Source organism: Porites lutea, chromosome 3, assembly GCF_958299795.1.
Source record: "Porites lutea chromosome 3, jaPorLute2.1, whole genome shotgun sequence".
Lineage (NCBI taxonomy): Eukaryota > Metazoa > Cnidaria > Anthozoa > Scleractinia > Poritidae > Porites > Porites lutea.
The window spans coordinates 650550-666519 of NC_133203.1; the positions used below are offsets into that span (position 1 = coordinate 650550).

Below are 15970 nucleotides of genomic sequence, written 5' to 3' on the forward strand. Positions count from 1 at the left end.
CTCTTCCCATCCACACCTGCGCGCTAACTGTGCTATTTTTAGTGGGATACCCAGCGGGAGCCTCGGCGGAGGAGAGACCGGCGCTTTGGTGGGCTTCAGTTCCGGCCAGAAACCAGTCCAATCGTTGCAGTCTTCTTCGGGTGCTTGTTGCTGTTGGTGGTGGTGTTTTGCGGTCTCAAATGAGTCTTTATCTTAACTGAAGCTTTAAAAAAGTGGAGTGTTTTCACATGACGTCACGGCGGCCTGCAGTGGTGTTGATCATGAACTTTTTTCTTATGTACACGCTTTTTTTTGCTCCAATTAATTTGCGTAGATGCTGGCCACTTGATTGCAAACGCTCTACTGAAATACATGTAGTTGTTTTGAAGTTGAAGCGACGTTTTCGATCGGATCAAGCCCCTAAGTATTCGATCTTTGACACTGTGGGTCCTCGTCACTACAAACTTCAATCCAGAGTAAATCATTTTCGGGTTTAATGTACACTTGTTTCTTTGCTGAGTCAAACGCAAGTTTTACTGGCAAATAATCGGCAAATTCCACACCTTTTCTGTAAGAGATAGTCGATACATTAATATAAAATCAGACCAGTCAGGCCAAAGCAAGTGAAACATTATTTTTTATTGCCATGATGGCATCGAAAACACACTCAGCACCTCCAGGGATTCGTCCTTTTTAGTTCGGTTTTGACTGTCATTAGTCAGCAAACACATTAGAGTGGTTTTCGTTTGAGTGTCGTAAAACCAAAACCAAAGTAATTACTCTGGCCAATCACATAGGACACAGACAATACATTGAACCAATCAAAACTCGAAGTAATTACATGTGGCTGACGCAAAGCGCGGGAAAATGCATGCGAGCGCGTCAAAATTGGCTTTGGTTTTACTTCTGATTGGATGAAAAGGTGGCGCGAATCTTTTAAGCCAATCGCATCGTGTAGAAAGTGCAAAACCAATTACTTTTCGACACTCAAATGAAAACCGCTCTATCAGCAAACACATTATCGTGAATCCAGGCCCAGAATATGTAACTAAATAATGGATAATACGTTTTAAATCTAGTTTTTCCAAAAATCACTAACGGGAAAGGACATCTTTTTGTGTTATGAAGAAGGTTTAGATACCGAACTCTAATTACCGAAACAGTGAGTAAACTTAAGCTCAGTTTTGAATTACTTTGAAGTTGGTTCAAAGACTCTTCGCTTAACTAGGGAAGGTTTTCTTCTAGATAATTTTGCCTATACTTGGATCAGTATTAACTATTGGCAGCCTTTATACGCAAGCTTACCTTGAAACTTTCACTCGAAAGAGCTGACTTGTTTTGAAAAATTCACCGTCTCCTAGAGCAAGTTTTTCGTAAATGGCGATTAGATCTTCGTCTGGTTTTGATCCTAATCTACCGTAGATCCTCTGGAAAAGGAACCATCAATCATGATCAGAAATGATCGCATTCCTTCCCCCCTTCTTCCTATAGTTTTCCCAAATTTTTCTGCGCAACTATTTTTTGTTATAAAGCGTCCTTTCCTTAGCCTAACTTCAGTTTAAGCCATTTCATTTACTCTCAAGATCGCGTTGTCATTTGGATGACGTCACAACATAGTTTTTTACACCATATCAGGTTATCTAGGTAAAAAGAATCTATAATAATCTAAAAATACACAAATTAATACTTAAATTTTTAATTGAGAAGTACACCCAGAAAAAAGAGCAAAGTTCAATTATTACGTTTACGCGCGACATTTCATGCATTGTCTCTATTTTATCAAATACACACGTAAAATTGTGCGATAGTAGAAATTCACTTTTAGGGAACTCTTAAAATAAAAGGATACATTACCGGATCATTACCACCAAGAACACGAGCAGGAGGAAAGAAGAAGTTGCCCAAACCGAACTTTACCAGCCTGTTGCCATGGATACTATGTGGCTGAATCACGTGGGAGTGTGAGCCAATGATTAAGTGTACTCCCAGGGACAGCAGATGATCAGTCACTTGAAGCTGGTATGGAACTGGTTTCAAGAATAGTTCTCTACCCCAGTGAATATAGACAACCACGATGTCGACCTTGCTCTGCAAATGTTTTAAAGGTAAGAAGGTAAAGCCCCCATCCGGTTTTTGATGTATATGTGCCAGAGGTTTAAAATCATTTGTGAGATCTTTAAGGTACCTTTAATCTGTTTACATCTCTTTCCGCAATATCCTTGCTGTAAATAGCAGGACCCGCGTTAAACTTCATCCGCATCTCAGAACAGTTCTGTATCCTTTTTGGCGTCATGTGGTGACAATAACCCAGAAATCCAATCTTCAGTGCTTTCTTCTCTATAATAAGAGGAACCTAAAAAAGAGATCAGAATGATTATTACCAATGCGACAAGACCAAGCAGAAGAAACGTCCACTTTCTATCCCATTATATCACTAGTCTTCAAGAGCAAAACTTGCATTCACACTACCCTCAGTAAAAGAAAAGAGTGGGCCATTTCTAAATTGGAAGCAGCTTCTTATCTTTGTTGATGCGATTCCTGTTGCTTTTTCCTGAGCCTTTCTATGGGTATCTGCTAGCTGCGGACGTAGTTTTCTAACGCGTTTTCCACTAAATCATCGGTTTTCAACAAAAACGCGTATCAAGAATTGTTTTGCGAGGTAACGCTGCTACTTTGACGACGAGAAAAGAAACCAACAGCTCATAAGAAAAACACAAACTTAGATCCTGCAGCACTTTTTTTGTACAACTTTCCTCGTAAAACTTGATCACCGCCGGAATGGCAGTGCGATAAGACCACGGTCAGTTTTTTCGGCGATCGTCGCGACTTCGATCAGTCTTCGGAAATACCCATAGAGTCTCATTCCTTCATAATGAAACTACATTCTTTTTTACACGCATATTTTCTTAAGGGAAAGCTTTCATATTCCACACACTATACAGACTATTTGCTCACTAGCAAGATACTAATCTCTACCCAGATCTTCCAAGGCAACGCGAAAGGGAGATTTCAGTTTTCAGCGTAAGACAGAGTGAGATCTGGGGACGAGATCAGGAAGATACCTGTGAAGAGTTGAAAGGTCCATAGGTCGCTCCAAAATAATCTATTCCCGCGCTTTTAAGAACATTAACAGTAAAGTTGGCTCCTACGCCTCCAAAATCGTTAAAATGGTTATTTGCCACACTGACAGCATTGAATCCTGCAAATCTACTCAAAAAGAATACAAGTAAACAAAACGGCCATACGTTTGGTTCACAAAAAGGCAACCAGCCCTATCTAGTTGCCAGTAATGAGAATCCCCGTTAGCCTGCGTAGCAGGCGCGTGGAAGTACTGCAATATGGGCGCACTAGAAAGAACTGAGCATGCGGACACCCCTCGCGTGTCTCCATCGCGCAGCTCGTTCGCTCTCGATGCAATAAGTTCCAAGTGCCCGCTACTTTTCTTGTTAAACCACTGTAAACACTGAAAGGCCATCCTTAAACTGGACGCTTTTTTCTTCGCCCTCCGAGAGTGGCCATTTTAAAGAGTTTCTACCTTACTTCTTTTACGCCTTTTTTCGCAGTTTTATTTTATTTCACGAGAGGACGTTTCAGGATGTTTTTAAAAACATGATAGGAAGAACCAGTGTAATTGCTTTTCAGTGAAATGCTCCAGAAGATTTTAAAGGGTGCGCATCCCAGAGAGCCAAAATATAAAGCTCTTATTTATGACCTCCTAACAGATACAACGGGAAACCACGTCAACCTGATCTGGCCGGTAGAATCCCCCCCCCCCCCCCCCCCCACAACTCCACTTTTGAAAATGTGACTTAGTTGGGCGCGCACCAGTTGTGCAATGATAACTGGGAAATATCTCTCCCTTTTGTCCCCAGCGGTACCTTTTTATTTTTCATTGCATTCAGTCAGTTTTAATTGTATTGGGTACCTTTACTGAAAAAGAACATCTCCAAAGGGTGCTGGACCAAGCAAGTATTTACCTTAAGGACGAAGCGCTTTGTGGACTGGAATCCAGTACCACTTGTTTTTGGCATTTATGAGAAAACACCGTTGCATTTACTAAAGGAGTCTCCAGATTCGCCACTGAAATGTCTGCGGCTCGAATAAAGGAGGCTACTTCCACGAAACATGTGTTATAAGATTGATGGTTGTGTTCCACATAATACCGCACAGGACCAGAAAACGTAATATCACCGACAAACAATAGAGTGACTTGATCTGTAAAGAGAAAGAACAAAATATGGTACTGATAATAATGATTTCTTGAGCGCTGAATGTCGGTCGAGAGCTATGGTCGATAAGACAACAGACAATAGAAATGACCTGATGGTGGCGCAATTTGTTTTTCTCTTTCTTGCGCGGGCGATTTTCAGAGTAATTTCAACGGGAATGCACAAAAAAACTGTCAATGTTTTTGTAAAAGACAAATCGACAAAAATTTTCCACGGTCTATACGCTTATCAATTATAGCAATGACGTCAAAATGTTCAAAACTTTGCAGTGAAACCACTTGCCTGCGGCTCGAGGTTCCACTTCAGTTTTGAACATTTTGAAGTCATTTCTATGGTCGATAAGAGTGCAGATCATGAAAAATTGTCGATTTAATTTTTTGAGATGATGATGATGATGAAGATAGCCAATGGTAATGATTATTCTCTTTTGTAATGATAATGATAGCGGTGGTGATGTAAATGGCAGTAATGGTGGTAATAGCAATGATAATGATGATGATAATGATGATTAAGATGATGATGACGATGACGATGACCTTGACGATGAAAATGATGATGATGATGATGATGATGACAACTGCAATACATTCAGTTCTCTTGTAGGAAGATGCATCTCTTTCGAATCATTTTTCCGGGACACAATTCTTTAGACTTAGACACTTTGTACGTGGTGTAAACATTTAGGATTTCAGCACTGAAGTACACACTGCCAACTTCGCGGTTTGGCCAGTACCTTTCACATGCGCACAGCCATTTCACCGGGGCAATGGCGACCATGGACAGCTGTTTCGTCCTCATTAGGACTCACAAGCATGGCATAGCTCCAGGCGACTGACAGGTCTCACTTGCGATCATCGACCCCGTCGTTTTTTCCTGTATATTTCATAGCCAAAGCTTTCGACAAAATTCACCACCAACTGCCCGCTACTTGTTCCAGCAGATGATCATCAAAGCTCGGTAGAGTGTAGAGGGCCAGTTATGAGTGCGACTTAATGCCCACCCATTTCCTGACCCCAAAGTTTTAAAAGAATGAATTTTTACCTTCTTTTAGGTAGCAAAGGTAAAAAGTTTAAACATTAATGACAAAAGATAAAAGCTTTGACTTTACTGTTTCGTTATAAACAAGAGACTATAAAGGGGACAGAGAGGGCATCCCCCATATACACCCTATTCCATAGGTAATTCGTCTCGAGTTATTTTTAGAATCGGGATAAAGTTACCTCGCGCGAGGCGTGGATGTTTCGTGGAGGTTTCGCATGACCAAACGCCGTGCAAAACATGTCGGGCGAGAGGCAATGAAAGCGTAAAAAGATCGAGAGCATTCCTGAATATTGAAGCGAAATGAGTCGGCGCTCACCTGGGAAAAAGGAATCGCTGGACTCTTTGACAACCCGTGAAATCAGTTTAACTCGAAGTTGTCGTAACCTCAGTGCTTTAATAAAATGAGAAATTTCGCCGGTCTATTGAAACCGGTCCTTTGTACAATTTAGGCAGTTTAAGATCCAACGACGCGGACGACAACTAGAACGTCAAAAAAAAAAACAATAGGTTTAATTAGCAAAACAACAACTTCGCACGTGCAACACACTTTTTTGTTCATTTCTTTTCCGTTTTTGCACGACTACGACGTGAAAATGCCTAATTTCGCGTTTTATGGAGGACGTAAATAAGCAACGACGAAATTTTATTTCTCTTTCTATGCTTGAATATGGTCCCTTGAAATTCAGCTTTAGGAGGGTTCGCCTACAATTGACAGAGTAAGTGGGTAGGAATAATCGCTATAAAGACTGAAAAAAATAAACATCAAACCAGAAATTGCTCTCTTCAAACTGTAAATTATAAATGATCCTGAGAGAATATTCAGTGTGTTAAGGATTTCCCTGCTCTACTGTTAGCTCTATACAAGAGAGGAAGGGCGATTCTTTTTTAATTTCGGTTTCGCTGACACAGCTTTCGCAGAAATCTCGCTGTAGTCGTTTTTGTCGACAAAAGGAATAGCAAAATCGCTCTCCGCGTCTTCCCCCATTTTGTTCTGCGTCATTTCGTGAAGGACGCGTGGCTCTCAGCGTGGGTCATCCACGCGGAACACATTCGCGCTATGTGATTGGCTGTTGTCTAATCCCCCTTGAGATCTGTGGTGTTAAAAATAACTCGAGACAAATTACCTATGGAATAGGGTGTATATGGGGGATGCCCTCTCTGTCCCCTTTATAGTCTCTTGGTTATTAACTAATGTTGAAATTTTTGTGTTGGATAAAACAGACACTCAAAACAGAAGGATTTGGATTTCTTCATTTTAAATAAATGTTTGAACAAAGGTAATATTGTTTAGAGGGGAAGGAAGGGTAGTATCGCAGCCCTCCCCCCCCCCTCCCCCGTAACTTTTCCCTAGTCTGTTGAACCTTGAAGCGTTTCATGTCATCATTATGTATAATCTCCAAACCAGTTTTGGTGGTACTCTCCAACAGTGGCCTAATACTAGTTCACTGCGGGCGGATAATATACCAAATAATGCCATAAAAGAGAGATTTTAAGTCGACCAAGTTTTCCTTTTAAGTCTACACATGAATAAATAGATTTATGCATGGGCACCCGACGAGAATATAGTTCAAAACCACTTAAACATGGCATTTTTAAACTATTTTAGTATTTAAACGGTAGATATAGACATATATTTATCCCCTAAAAATTTTTCATCTGTTCGGATTTCCTAGCTGAAAGTCTAGTGATCCAAAAATTATAGGGATCATAACTTTTTTTTTTTTTTACCTTTTCGAAAATTTCAGCCAGAAAAAAGGTTCCCTAGAATTCTAGGTGACCTTTTTAAGGCAAAAGTCGTTAAAGATGGGCTATTATACCATTTCAGTTAGATGTTCGAAAATCGTAGGAGAGGCAGGCAGGCAAGAAATTTTACAACAAATGTTCCGGAAATTCTAGATCTCAAATCGTCTTCCGAACAGATATTTTCGGAAAATTGACGTTGGGTGCCCCTGATTTATGCCAGTCTCAGGCATAAGAATTTTTTAGGACAGTTTTAATCGGTTCATTTTAAATTTGAAACATTGTTAACCTGAATTACCCTGTTGAATAAACAAAATCAGTTTGTTAAAAAATAGGAACTCACCTGCCAGACCTGTTAACCTTCCATAAACAAAAGAAATTAACAAGACTGAATAGAAAAGTAAAAAACGCGCTGAATTAAAGATCTCCATTTTGAGTTTACAATAAATCGGGAGCTGGGGAATACGTGTATCCAGTCATGGGCTGATCCGCCGGATCAGAGCAAGCTGACTGAAATGTGATTAGCAATTAATACTTCGCAAATTATTGAGATGTCGTTATAAATATACCAGTTTTGACACTCCTTTCAGGTAGGGTTTCGTGCAATCCACCAGAGGACACCTGATGCTTCTCTACCTAATGTGTCAGAAAGGCGGAAAGAGTCAAATTTTAAACTTAAAATAGTAAACTGATCCTTACAGCGAGAAGAGTGATAGAAAAAATAAAGAAAGAGAACAAAAATAAAGAGGTGAATTATATTTGTCCGATATTTCGGTTTGCAACACAAACCTTCAACGGGGGCTATAAAAGAAAAATGAGTTCAGATAAAAGATGAACGTTACATATGCGAGATTTGAATAGATAGCAAACAGAAAATGATATGCTACTAAAAAGATAAATGTCACTAACGGTCACTGGGTTCGATCCATTCAACCAAAATTTCCGGAAATTTCGGTCCAAAACTCAATGGATCGGTTAGGTCCAACCGGAAAAGTTTCAAAACAACGGGTCCACCTTTTGAGGTGGACCACTTTTCCCGGTCGGACCGGTTGGAATTTTGGTTGAATGGATCGCGCCCACTAACTGAGTTCATCACAGTAAGTGTTAGTTTAGGTAATAGCATGATTTGTATTGATATTTGGCATAAATACCACGAGTGATATTTCGAAATTGTTACAAGTAATTTCACGAGCCGTTACGTTAGGCGAGTGAAATTTGAGACAATTTTGAAATATCACAAGTGGTATTTATGCCAAATATCAATACAAATCATTCTATTATTTGTTTATACTACTACCCACACAAGGTTTGTAATTTTCACATGTAGGTATTTCAAATTAAACTGAGGTACCACTGCTCTAGGCCAACCAAATAGCAGAAATTCTGATGTAGTAGTAAAAACACAGGACTACCAACAGCACAGTATCTCGCCCCAGTCCCTTTTTGTTGACCTCATGTTGCCTTAGCGACAAAAGCAAACTGCACTCCAGAGCAACCAAGGTTCAACCATGATGGCGTCGCGAATCATGCATGGTCGAAGAGAAGGACAAACGAGGGGTAATTTCTTGACGTAAATACCTATTCCTGCGAAGATTTCTAGAGTTTAACCATTTTTCTTCCTTTCTGGTTGTGTAGATTTCGCTGGAAATACTCTTAGTGTCATTCCCGCTGGAGTTAATCCGCGAGAGGTGAGCTTGGCGGTGCAAGCAAGCTAAAATTTATTCGCACATACTCTGTATCAATCATAAAGTTTTTTTCCTGCCCGCTCTGGGAAAAGTGTTTCATTCATTTATTAAATAGTCACGGAACACCGTACTACCTTTACAGGTAACTGTTCTTCAGCCTGAAACATGGAGACGAATACAAAATAGCCTGTCGGGTTATAACGAGGAAAAAGAGCGATTGCAAGCGAAGATGAAAGAACGAGAAGAACTCCATACTTTCTCTAAGGATTCTGTCAAACACTGGGAAAACACGATAGAGGTTCGTTGTTTTAACTTTTATTTTCCTACAAATGCTGCAGATCAAACAGTTAAACCTATTAATTTTCAGGCGAAAAAACTGCATTCGGTTACCCTCATACGTGTATTTGGCGGCAGCTACACATAAGACTCCCGATAACTCGAACCTTCAAGGGAAATAGAAAAAAGTTCGAGTTATCGGGATTTCGAGTTATCGGGAGCTCGAAGAAGATAGCCGAGAGTAAGGAAAAAAACAGTTTTTACTGCACAGTGAACATTTTAATCACATTTTATTGTAGAAATGTCAAGTGAAAATTAAAAGATACTTCTAGATTATAAATACAAAACATAGCCTAAATAGAGCATGCGTTTTACTGTTTTTGAGAAGTAAAGCTGCTCCATGTTAACCTGTTACAATCAACATCAGCCTCCACTAGTAAACTATACTCCTACAACACGTCAATAGGAAGTCCAAAATTCAGTGTTTTGGAGGGCAGAAGACGGCTTTTTTTCCCGACTTTTTAAGGGCTCAAAACATGGTTCGAGTTATTGAGGGTAAAATTATATAGAAAATGACCTGAGGGGAAACGAAAATTGGTTCGAGTTAGCGGGAGTTCAAGTTATCAAGGGTGCGAGTTACCGAGGGTAAAATTGCAGTGAATATATGACGGAAATCCAGGGGAAATTGATTTTGGTGCGAGTTTAAGCGTGAGGTTCGAGTTAGCGTGGGTTCGAGTTATCGGGAGTCGACTGCATACGCTTTATGGTCACTTCGACCCCAAGTCATTTTGTCCCAGTCAGCCCCCTTTTAAGGTAACCTGTAACATCGCTTAAAGAACGGGATATATTACATATTTAAGTGACTGAAAAATAAGGGTCTAAGTAGACTTGGGGGTGAGAGTGCGCGATATATTTGTTGTAACAGAATAAGGCCCCGTTTTATTTTAATAAATGGAGAAAACTTGGGTGCTCACCATTTAAGCTTATACAAACAACCCTGGAGGGAGAATGACTCGCGACAAAATACATCGAGATCAGCTGAACAGCCTAAAAAGAGTTGAAAAATTGCATTGCATCAAAATACAGCCCATATTTTCTGAAGCCTTCCCAAATGGGATGGCATGAACCATTTAATGATTTTCCAACCAAAATTTCCAGTTTTCCCACATAAATGGTAAGCACCCCTTGTCTCTGGTAGTAGGGTCACTCGCCTACCCAAGTTACCCTGGGTGAGCCAAGTCTTCCTACGTTTCTTTTAAAACTAGGCAAACCATTTACATGAAGAACAAAAAGTTGGCTCTGCCAGAGGTGTGACTTGCCTTCATGTAGCAAGGTCACTCTTGACGATGTAGGGTCAACCTCCTAGCTGGGCCAACTTTTCTCCATATAAAGTGTTTGGCTTGCACAGCCAGGTCAACTCAGTCAAGGCAAGACAATCAGAGCATTCGCGTGGGCTGTTAGCTCGGGCAAAGGGGGTTTCTTTTTTTTCTTACAGCGCTCACTAAAGGTGACTGAGCTGGGAGGGTGACCCTCTTTCCTGTGACAACTTTTCCCAACATAAAAGGGGCCTAAAATTAATTTTAATTTAGACCATCAGATTGTTGTTATATACAGAACACTTAAGATATTGGTAGTTGTTCTCAAATGTTCAATATTTAACAGGTCAGTTTTCCATGAAATGTCAATTCCCTTATGTTTTTTTGTGTACATGTAGGGTCAACGGCTCAAGAAATTGCAAGCTCGACAAATAAGAGAAGAAAAGGAAGAGGTGAGAAGATTTTAAAAAAATGATTACTTTTAACCTTTTGAAAAGAAGGTAAAGATAATTTACAAGACAGGGCCAGGTTGTTCAAAGCAGGGTTAGTGCGAAATTTCAATTCAGATATGAAAGCTTAAAAAGAAAATTCATTTTTTTCCTTTTGGGCTACAATTTGATGATTGGATGCTCAACAAAGAAAAAAATGCTTTTGAACAAAAGACGAAGAATTCTAAGTTAAAATTTAACCCCAGGTTAGCGCTAATCAGCCTTCGAGCAACTGGGCCCTACAGGGCTATAGCTTGCTGGTGATGCTGTACATCTCTAATGGTCCTCTATGCAGACATAAGGACTTAAGTAAATGTTTAACGTCATTAATAAAACCATCTTTTTTATCAATAGGAAGAAAGAGTAAAGATTGACATTGAGGAAGCCAAGCACCAAGCACAGAAAAGAAAAGAAGCCATTGAACGAGCCAAGACCCTTCAGTACTACCAAACAGATAGAGTGAAGACATTTCATGTAAGAGATTAAAACCTACAAAGTTTTTTTGGGCCCTTCAGGCCTCAGTTTGGTCCAAAAAGAAGGGGAGCACTCCCCTGGATCGGCCACTGATTATATCACAGAGTTTTCTTACCACTGGTCATTTGTACTTTCCAGGGTGCCCTGCTTCTAACAGAGGTTCTAAAGGAGAGAGATGCCCAGATAGAAATGAAGAATGGCAAACTTGATGCAGAAAAGATTAGAGAAGAGCACCTCTTGAGACTGCAGCAAAGGGTAACATTTCCCATCAGTCAACATGATAGTGAATAATACATTGAACTAAAATAATTTTTAGATTTTTAAAAATTCTGCAAATTGTTTCTTTGTCATGAATTGAGGGGTGAAAGTCTCCAAGATACAATTAACTCTGTACATAAATTCCTATATGTAGATAATGTTCATGTCAGAAGCATTTTTTTTAAGCTAAACCATGCTCGAACCCCTCAGTACAATGCACATGTAGTATTATTGAAGTACTTAAAGCAAGTTATGGGTCTCAAAATAATTGTTTCAACTGAATTCACCAAGGCTAGCTTTGTAATTGGATTGCTTTCAAGTGCTTACTCCACATATAGTCATGAAAATTTAATATTTGTATCTTCAGCAACGTGAGGAGGCAATTATGGAAGATCAGAGAAGAGCTCTGAGGAGGTATAATGAAAGGAAAGCAGTGGCAGATTTCCAAAAACTCCAGTAAGTACTAAACCTTTTAGTAGTTTCTGAATACTGACCTAAGGGAGAAATTCTGCAGTATCTTCTGAGCTGCCGAAGGTAGTGAAATAGTGGCATACAGTATACTAGGAACACTGCAGTGTTAGGGTTGAACTTGAGGTTAGAAGATCTACCGTAATATAATGCTGCATGGTGGTTTTAAACCAATGCCATAATCATAATATTTAAAGGGGTCAGTGGAAAAGGGGTGCATCTAAAAATAGAGGGTTACACTTTCACTTCTCAGAATCCTTGATCATATTGAAGAGTCAAAAAAAGGAAAGGAAGCTGATGTGGAAGAAGGCAGAAATATTAAGCAGCAAGTTGACATGTATGAGGCTGCAAAGCAAGCTATTGAAGAGCAAAGGAGAAAAGTAAGTTAAGGTTTTCGTAATGATAACTGGTTTGAGAATTAAAGGGCAGTTTTGGAAATTCTTTGATAATCAAAGGATAAAATTATCACAATAATGTACACGAATTTTTGTACTTCCTTACATTTGTGATACTCATAAAGCTGAAAAATTATAATTATAAAATGTTAGTTAAGTTATTAAAAAAAATATTTTGAAGTGAAACTTTGGAATCCACGGAGATTACACGTAAACATTATAACAAATTTGCGACTCGTGCTGTATGAAAAAGGCTGGAACTTCAACCAAAATGATAACTAGTGATGTTGATTTATTATAACCAACTGTTTTTAAAGCCCATTTTGATTAATTTTCATTAATTATTTTTCAAGGAAAAGAAAGATATTATGGAGGAACATCAAGCACAGCTTGCTGATAGAGAAGTATGTTTGTCATTAAATAGTTATCCCACTGTAGATTTTCCGCTTTGTTGGAAATGCTTGTATGGTTTACCGGTATGTAGAAATGTTTGTTCCCCTCTTGAAATGATCATCCCACTCCCAGCCTACGTCCTCTTTCAGTTCTTAGCCAGCCTGCCTGTAGCCATGTGCTGTATCTAATAATCTTATTTGTTTCTTGGGGAAGAGTCCCTTGAAGCCCTTTCCATTTTTTTTGGAAAACTGAACTGTACAGGTTCACCTGTATTCACTCCTGAAACTGAACAGACACACTTTCATGCATATATTTCGTACTGACTTAATGTTTCTTCATTTTATTGTTCAGAGAAGACGACAACTTGAACAGAAGAAAATTGAAGAGGAAGAGGAGGAAATCAGACAGTTCGGTCAAGCTAAAAAGGTAACAGTCGTAAATTTAATTCATTATACATTGTAGATATCACCAGAAAGATAAGTTCCATTTTAAATGGCCGTGAATGGCAAGTAACCCAACTATAAACTTTTTCACTTACTGTACAATCCTCATCGCTCACAAATGTCTATTGGGGTTCAGTTTTATCTGTGGTTTAAATAAAGCTGATTAACTCTAAAAAATGTCAAGTAAACAGTTAAATGAACATCTTGGAACTTTTTCTTTGTTATACAGAAAATGGCAAAGATGCGTAAAGCGAAGGAAACAGAATTATTCAAGTGAGTACTAATCCAAAGATGCGTACAAAATGCTTGATGAAAAACCGGAGTGAAAGTGTCGTTTTTAACATTTTTGGAAAAAGATCTAAAACGTGTGTAGTTCTTCTTGCAACCACATTTATATAGCTGCAGATCGGTCATCTCTGTTCTTAAACATTCGTTAAAGAAGATTCGCTTTGATTTCTCTTAACAATTTTATTCAAGTACTCCGCCCGATAAATGTTGTCGCATCTGCTAAACTGTTCTCAAAATACTGTCTCTCTTTTTTTCAGTGCCTTCCAAGAACACACGGAGCGGATGAGAAAGAAGCTAGCTAACCAAAGACAACAAGAAGTTGATGATGAAGATGACCGGATAGCAAAGGCTGTGGCGGATAGGGAGAGGAAGCGTGATGTATGTGCCTGTTTTCTTATATACGTTGTAAAAAGTACGTTTTTAAGTGTCAATGTAATTAGTACGAAAGTACTAATTGAGGACACCGTTTGTCTCCTATTGGAGACGGGACCGCCATTTTTCGCGGTCATCCGAGCCACGCGAATATCCAGCCGCTTGCAGGGCAAAGGAAATAACTTCATTTCTCAATTATTTTTAGATCTGAGTGTAAAGTGTAGGTCAGGCGCTCTACTGACTGAGCTATTATCAAGTAAAGAAACTTGCCTGTTGTAAAAAAAAAAAGCTCACCTGGCAACAGACCCGTCGATATGTCTGTGAGGTGAAGTCGGAGTTTTAAAATTCAATCCATGAAGTTATCTTTCATAGGAAATCTAAAATTAAAGTGTTTAATCTATCTAAAGTGTTTAATCTTTCTTATGATAGAAAAATTCTCCTGAATGTTTTTAGGCCGAAGAAAGAGAAAAGTACGAGGCAGACGGGAAGGAGAAGAGGGAAATTCACGATCACAGAATTCACATGGTAATAACTGTAGTTATCATTACGTACTACCTAAAGTAACCAAGACTAAAGCAAGAATAATATGTACGACTCTTCATCTTTGAGCATCTTCATTTTTTATCCTTATTTTTGTTTCTATTTTAGATGAAAGAGAATGAACGCCGAGCAAGAGAAGAAGCAAACAAAGACCGTGAAATACTTCGCAAGAGAGTCGAATCTGATAAACTGGTACGTAAACAGTCAGGTTCCTTGAGAGTTACATGCAGAGGCTAAAAAAGTGTAACCTGCTTAGCAAGCTCTCCAGTTGGGGGATATCGTGAAAAGTAGACGCGCTAGAGGCACGCGAAAGGGGGAGCGGTCCCTCGCGGCCTCGCCGCTCGCTCACGCGTTCTTGCGCGGCTCGCTTCTCTCGCCCAAATATGAGTGCTTGCTCTAAGGCTAGCGCAGCTGCGAAAACGCGCTTCTTGGTCCTCGCGGCTTCACCGCTCATATGCGCGCTAGAAATACCACCAGATACACAGGCTAAAAAAGTGCAATTTTTTTCAAGGCTTCTTCTTTATTCTGAGATTTAAGATGCTAACACTTTTTGCTGTCGTTTGCTTTATTAGTACCACATGAAACAGGAGGAAAAGAGATCAGAGCAACTAGGGGAAAACAAGAAATTGAAAGAGTTCCAAACACAGCAAATTGTAAGTAGAGTTGGTGCGCCGTTGTGACCTTGCAGAAATTTTACACATTCATTTATCGATTATTATCCCAGTGGCAGCCGTTTATTGTTGAAAAGGACAGTCTTCAACGCATTGTGCACGATATAAGTTATCAAAAAGCGCGGCCGCCGTGTCGAGTCAGCCTGGTAAAGCAGGCCAACCTGATTAACCAGTCTGGCTTTCCTCTAGCTAGTATCAGGCGTTTTCGCCCTCCAAATAAACAGGCCGTAATTGGTAAGGTCTTTGTTGGAAATCCATGGGTTTACACATCTTAATACATATATTTCGACAGGCTGAATTAAAAGACCGTAAACATCAACTTAGAGCAGCGGAATTAGACCTGGATAAACGCAACGAAGCCCTACTCAGGTCCGAAGAGGTTCAGTTCCAGGAGTACGCAAACAAGGTCATTTCAGAGGCCAAGGAGAACGGCCGTAATCCGTACCCACTCATCAAGGCCTCTCAGGAGGGCCCCGGGGGTGGAAGAGGCCCCAAATGTGAAGGCAAACAAGGCCTTAGACCGAGCTATCTTGTGTGTGATGGGACAGGGGTACAGTTGCCTAATTACCACAGTGGTACCGTACAAGGCTCCCATACCAAGATTTACGGCCGTCCAGCTGAAAGTATGAAGAGACTAGGTTTTACTTGGTGATATTTTTGACAACTTCTACGACGAATTTTGACTTGTAAATAGTCCTTCTTATTCACTGAAGTAATTTTCTCGCACGTATTTTTAACGAGATAACTAATTCAACCTCGAGAAATATTCCTGCGTACGCTGGACTTTAACATCGTTTTCACGGCATTCATCAGCGATTGTTTCATGTATATTACAGGGAGTAGAAGTTTGCTGACGTATATTGTTTGTAAATAAAGTGAGGGTTAAAACACTTGTTCCCTTTATTGTCTTAATT

At 39.6% G+C, this 15970-nt stretch overlaps 2 protein-coding genes across 2 annotated transcripts; one reads left to right on the forward strand and one right to left on the reverse strand.

The window, feature by feature from the left end:
* Positions 1–252: 252 nt before the first annotated feature.
* LOC140929446 (capsule biosynthesis protein CapA-like) lies at positions 253–7452 on the reverse strand. The gene is made up of 7 exons (XM_073379241.1): positions 7333–7452; positions 3957–4194; positions 3042–3186; positions 2165–2332; positions 1834–2067; positions 1285–1406; positions 253–547 (listed from the first exon to the last, which is right to left on the reverse strand). The coding sequence occupies exons 1-7, from the start codon at positions 7418–7420 to the stop codon at positions 400–402; spliced, it is 1143 nt and encodes a 380-aa protein (XP_073235342.1). The 5' UTR covers positions 7421–7452; the 3' UTR covers positions 253–399.
* Positions 7453–8467: 1015 nt separating this feature from the next.
* Positions 8468–15946, forward strand: LOC140930110 (cilia- and flagella- associated protein 210-like). Its single transcript, XM_073379774.1, has 16 exons — positions 8468–8546; positions 8625–8677; positions 8817–8972; positions 10665–10718; positions 11109–11228; positions 11367–11483; positions 11854–11942; positions 12208–12334; positions 12703–12753; positions 13094–13168; positions 13415–13458; positions 13731–13851; positions 14299–14370; positions 14494–14577; positions 14958–15038; positions 15349–15946. Exons 1-16 carry the CDS (start codon positions 8498–8500, stop codon positions 15706–15708), a joined length of 1653 nt encoding a protein of 550 aa, XP_073235875.1. The 5' UTR covers positions 8468–8497; the 3' UTR covers positions 15709–15946.
* The last annotated feature ends 24 nt before the right edge of the window (positions 15947–15970 follow it).